At 39.7% G+C, this 5,972-nt stretch overlaps 1 protein-coding gene and 1 pseudogene across 1 annotated transcript; one reads left to right on the top strand and one right to left on the bottom strand.

Annotated features, from left to right (window-relative positions):
- The first annotated feature begins 1,786 nt into the window (after nucleotides 1-1,786).
- Nucleotides 1,787-2,755, top strand: LOC102884344 (olfactory receptor 7A10). Its single transcript, XM_006917192.1, has one exon. It carries the CDS (start codon nucleotides 1,787-1,789, stop codon nucleotides 2,753-2,755), a length of 969 nt encoding a protein of 322 aa, XP_006917254.1.
- Nucleotides 2,756-3,447: 692 nt separating this feature from the next.
- Nucleotides 3,448-3,566, bottom strand: LOC112484142 (annotated as a pseudogene).
- Nucleotides 3,567-5,972: the final 2,406 nt, after the last annotated feature.

The following is a 5,972-nucleotide window of genomic DNA, read 5'->3' as shown; positions in this document are numbered from 1 at the left end:
ATATCACCACCAGTGATAATAAATTCCATTTAGTGACCGGAAAGAACTGTGCTAAGCTTTGGAATGAGTATTTAAATTTACAATGAGTAATTTAGAATGATTTTGTTGCCTCTCCAAGTTCAAGCAGCTAACACGTGGCAGATTGAGATTTGAAACTGACATTTATTTTTCTGATTCAAAAAGTTTTGCACCTAAAATTTTAACATTTTTTCTTTAGAAGTCCTCTTCTATTGTTATAGATTATATATATATATATTTTAAAATTGTGTGTTAATCCCCTTTGCTTATTTTTCTAGTGGTGTTCAATCAGTTATGTGTCTTGGCATGGTAAAGATATCACTCCATTCTCTTTCGGATAAATTGTTTCTTGCTGTTTTATTAGTTATTCTGGGCATCAAGGACATAGCACCAGGGGTGGAATGCTGCCAGAACCAAAGAGCTTCCTCCTCATCACAATCACTCAGGGACCACCTGAGCCATTAGGTCTTTTGTCTCTCTCACCTTTTCTCAAATGCTTTTTAACAATTTTCAATACAGGGCACAAAATGGTCTTAGGAAAATGAAGCTCCATGTTTGCATATTCATGGGAGGCTTAACAATTTGAATTTGGGAACTGTTTCTACATTCTTTATGGTCGAGATAAGTTGATTTCGACAATATGCCTGTATCATTCCTTTTCTAATTCTTGTGGCTGGAAGTGAGAAAAGCCCAGCAGCAACATGGCTCTGCGATGCCATAGTGTGCTGTATCATAGTGTGCTGTTTAAGTGTGTGTTTGTTGTGAGCCATGAGCAGTCCTCTGGGTAGTGAGATCCAAGATCCTATACCTGAAAATGTGTCCCTTAAATGGGGATGACACAATGTAAAACAACAGGTGGAAATGAAGGGATCATTTTAAATCATAGGAATTCTTTAAGAGACTGAAAAATGTAAAAGGAGATCTATGGCCACACCACCCTGAACGATTTTGTCTGATCTCAGAAACTAAGCAGGGTCAGGCCTGGTTTGTACTTGGATGGGAGACTACCTAGGAAGACCAGGTGCACTAGGTGTAAAAAAATTGTAAAAGGACTAATATGTGAACGAGTCTTCTCGTGACTTGAAGTTTCAGCAGCTGCAGGGAGAATATCCTTCCTCCATAGTCTGTGACACCATCTTTCATCACTCTCTCTTGCTCATTCCGCTGGACGTTTGTCTTCTATTTGAGTGCTGAGTATCTGAAACAAATGTCATCCTCAGGGCCTTTGCACTGACTCTTTCCACAACAGGCACACATGTCTGAGATAACCTCCTGACTCCCATTCTGTCTTCCTCTAGGACTCTGTTTAAATGAAGATTTGTTTGTAGGTCTACCTGAACTTCAGTGAAATATAACTTTCTTTTTATAAAATTTTATACCTGTTTTTTTTTTCATAGCACTGGTCATCATCTGACATGGTATATATATATATTTTAATTTATCTTCTTTTCCCATCATTGGGTTGTAGGGAGTTTTGTTTTTCAACACTGTAAATTCTTATCCTAGAAGATGGTCAGCCCTTAACAAAAATTCCTCAAGTGAATGAAAAATTTTGCATTAATATGGTATATTAGATGACTTGTTGGGGAAAACACTGAGTGTGGGACAGGAATTCCTAACAACAGGTGTCACCTTCCTTAAAGACAATATGATCAATATAAATATTTCCTTGGCTGAAAAATATAAATTCTAGCAGTTCATTATGTTAATGACCCTATGTGTAAAAATTAATCATGTTATTTTTTTTTCTAGTTGTGACCAACACCACATGCTACCAGACAATGATACACAAATTTCAGAATTTCTTCTTCTGGGATTTTCGGAGGAGCCAGAACTGCAGCCTCTCATATTTGGGCTCTTCCTCTCCATGTACCTGATCACTGTGTTTGGAAACCTGCTCATCATCCTGGCCATCAGCTCAGACTCCCACCTCCACACACCCATGTACTTCTTCCTCTTCAACCTGTCCTTGGTGGACATCTGTTTCACCTCCAGCACCATCCCAAAGATGCTGGCGAACATCCTGACACAGAACAAAGTTATAACCTATCAAGGCTGCATCACACAAATGTATTTTTTCCTACTCTTTGCAGGTTTGGATGTCTGTCTCTTAACTGTGATGGCCTATGACCGCTTTGTGGCCATCTGTCACCCCTTGCATTACACAGTCATTATGAACCCCCGGCTCTGTGGACTGCTAGTTCTGGTGTCCTGGATTATGAGTGTCCTGAATTCCTTGTTACAAAGCTTAATGGCTTTGCAGATGACTTTCTGTACAGTCTTAGCAATCCCCCACTTTTTCTGTGAACTCAAACAGATAGTCCAACTTGCCTGTTCTGACACCTTTTTAAATAACATCGTGATGTATTTTGGGGTTGGGCTGCTAGGTGGTTGTCCTCCAGCTGGTATCCTTTACTCTTACTCTAAGATATTGTCTTCCATATGTGGAATCTCATCAACTCAGGGGAAGTATAAAGCATTTTCTACCTGTGCGTCTCACCTCTCAGTTGTCTCTTTATTTTACTGTACGGGCCTAGGAGTGTACCTCAGCTCTGCTGCTACCCACAGCTCTCAGTTAAGTGCAGCAGCCTCAGTGATGTACACGGTGGTCACACCCATGCTGAACCCTTTTATCTACAGTCTCAGGAATAAAGACATAAAAGGGGGTCTAAAAAGAGTTTTTGGGGTGGAGGCTATAAAAAGACCTATCAATTTGGAATTAAACAAGTGCCCATGATTGCAGGGCTGAAAACAATTTAGAACCAGAAATTATAATTTTTTGCTCAAATTGTGGAAAAAGCACTTACTCTTTCTCTTTATTTTTTAGAATGACCGTATCTTTATTTTAAATTTCTTTCTACAATTTGTTAACTCACTTGATTAAGCTTTTAGCTCTGTCTGGTGTATGCACAATGTTCCATTTTTCTATTTTCCTCTTGTCTTCATGTTCTCTCAATCTTGGTTGAGAAATATTTAAAAATTTTTATTTCTTTCATAGGATAATTAGTATTTCTTAAAAACAATTCTTTCTAAAATTTAATGTATCTTTCTAAGTAATTTTTTATAGTTTTCTTGAGGGAATGATCTTGAGTTCTATTACTCACATGAAAAAAACTACACTTGGCAATTAATTTTAGTGCAGAAGAAAATCTGAAGCCAAAGTTTTCAATTTGGGGCTGTCATTCTTTTCTACATCACTACCTTTACTGCTCTTACTGGTAATGTTAACTCTAACATGCTACTGAGTTTTACTACTGATGTCCTGGTGTTATTCTATTTGGCCTGTTGTCCCCACTGCAGAAGAATAACACCAGGACACCAGTAGTAAACCTCAGTAGCATGATAATCAAAAATTGATTATCAAACATATATCTCCCAGTGGAGTCTACATTGAAAGGGAAATTTGACATATCTTTTTTTTTTTATTAACACCTATAGCACCTGGTCTTCCTAGGTGGTCTCTCATCCAAGTACTAACCAGGCCCAACCCTGCTTAACTTCTGAGATCAGACTGGATCGGGCACATTCAGGGTGGCATAGCCATAGTGAAAGGGAAATTTGAATAATTAGATTGACTTTATGTGGTCCTAGTGTCAGAGATTACTTTACATACGAAGAGGAAAAATTTTAACCACACATTTTATTATTATAAAAAAATGTTCTTTTTCATGCTGTACATCTACTCATTGAATATAGAGGACTAATGTTCATGTATAAGGGTTTACAAAAATTAGTTACATACAATATTACATTAGTTGTAGGTAAACAACATGCTGATTAGACATTTTTATTTAATCCTCCAATCCTACTTCTGGGTATTTATCCGAAGAAATAAAAAACACTAATTTTAAAAGATATATGCACCTCTATGTTCATTGCAACATTATTTACAATATACAGAAGCATCCTAGAAGTCTATTGATACAATAACATATAAAGATGGTGTGGTATAGACACCCATGTTTGGTGGCTAAAATTTTGGCGGGAGATCTCAGCTGTGGAGGTTCTTCTGAAGATAGAGAGGTCCCAGCATTACACCAAGCTCCCTAGCTCAGAGTACCAGTGTCAATTTCCCAGAAATTTTGGCTGTGAAATCTAGTGGAGATCATGGCTGAGTTGGACGGAAGGCTGCTGAAATCCGAGGTCTTCCTTTTAAATGCTCCATGCATGGAATTATTTGCTGAAAGATTCACTCACTCTGAGCTTCAGTGCTGGGGTAGCAAGTTGAAAGGCACCAGAGATTTATGCAGAAGAGGTGAATTGTGTGGATTTAGAATGAGGGCTGGCGGGGCTGCTTTCTCCCAGTCAGGAGTGCTGGTAGAAGTCTTTATTCCTTTGGTGAGCATTTCTCTCACAGCAGCACATCTAAGAGACCACCATATCTGAGTCTCCACCAACCTGGCTAACACCATTCACCTGCTCTGGTGATTTCCTGACACCCTGCCCATCCCAACTTGCATACTCACTCAAGCCACTTCCAGTGGCTTTTCCATACAAACGGCATGTCTGGCTCATGCTGTGGACTTTTCTAAAATTTCTCAAAGGTTCACGAATCCCAAACAAGCAGCATCTGACCTTGGTGTGCCCGCACCTGTTGCCTATAGCCTGGCACTGGTGGCAGCCGGTGTCAGTGTGCAGCTCAGCCTCTCCCAGGTACCTGGAGCCTAGCATAAGGGAAAATTCTCTGCAGAGCAGTTTGTAGCTTATACCAAGTGGCCCCTGGCAAGGCACAGGCTGCAGATGAACTTGGCTTGCACCAGAATCCACATAAGAGACCCCAGAACCAATATACTGGTGGCCAGCTTTGGACTAGAGACCATACTAGAGCACTACCCAACCACATCCACAAACAAAACAGCCAAAGGGCAGACTCAGCAGGCACCAGAGCCCTGCTAAAGTGAATCCTGCTCCATAGGGTCAGCCCTGCCCAATAGCTCCTCCATTGTCGTCATGGCCTGTCTTCACAACCAATCAGCCTGAAGGTCAATCCCTCCCACTGATGTGCCAACAGCAACCAAGGTTCAAGTACAACAGGAGTGCACAACACACCCTACACAAGAGACACACCTGGAGCAGTGAGCCTGCTCCACTGCATGACACATACTAGGTAAGGCCACTCTGCCAAGACTGGGAGACAGAGTGCAACTCTATCTCATGCATAGAAAAAACTCTGGGGGGCAGCCACATGAAGAGATAAAGAAACATATTCCAAATGAAGAATAGAACAGAGCTCCAGAAGAATAACTAAACAAAATGGAGACAAGCAGTCTACCAGATGGAAAGTTAAAAACTCTGGTATAAGGATTCTCAATAATTTCAGTGTGAATTTCAACAAAGAGATAAGAAACATGAAAATAGAAATAGAAAACATAAAAAAGAACCAGTGAGAAGTGAAGAATACAACTGAAGTAAAAGATTCATTAGAGGGAATCAACAATAGATTGGAAGAAGCAGAGAATTGAAACGGCAATTCAAAAGATAAGGTAGCAAAAAACACTCAATTAGAACAGCAAAAAAAAAAAAAAAAAAAAAAAAAAAAAGGCATCCAAAAAAATGAGTATAGTTTAAGGGGCTTCTGGGACAACATCAAACATACCAACATTTGCATCATGGGGTATTAGAAGGAGAAGAGAGAGAGAGAGCAAGGAATTGAAAATTTATTTGAAGAATTAAGGACAGAAAAATTTCCTAACCTGGCTAACTAAATAGACATACAAGCTCAGGAAGCACAGAGTCCCAAACAAGGTGAACCTCATGTAGGAAGAGGCATGAAAATTAAAATGTTGAATCAAGCTACATTCAGAGACTGCAATATACTGATCAGCTCTGCAGCCAGGTGAGGAGGACACCTGCAAAACCAGGAAAGATTTCTGCTGCATTTGTTAATAACCCCTTTCCTCAACTTGTGAAAAAGGAAACAGGAAAAACAGAGCCTTTAAGTGCCACCCTATACA

The sequence above is a fragment of the Pteropus alecto genome, unplaced genomic scaffold, assembly GCF_000325575.1.
Source record: "Pteropus alecto unplaced genomic scaffold, ASM32557v1 scaffold837, whole genome shotgun sequence".
NCBI lineage: Eukaryota > Metazoa > Chordata > Mammalia > Chiroptera > Pteropodidae > Pteropus > Pteropus alecto.
This window is presented reverse-complemented; position numbering and strand designations above follow the sequence as displayed.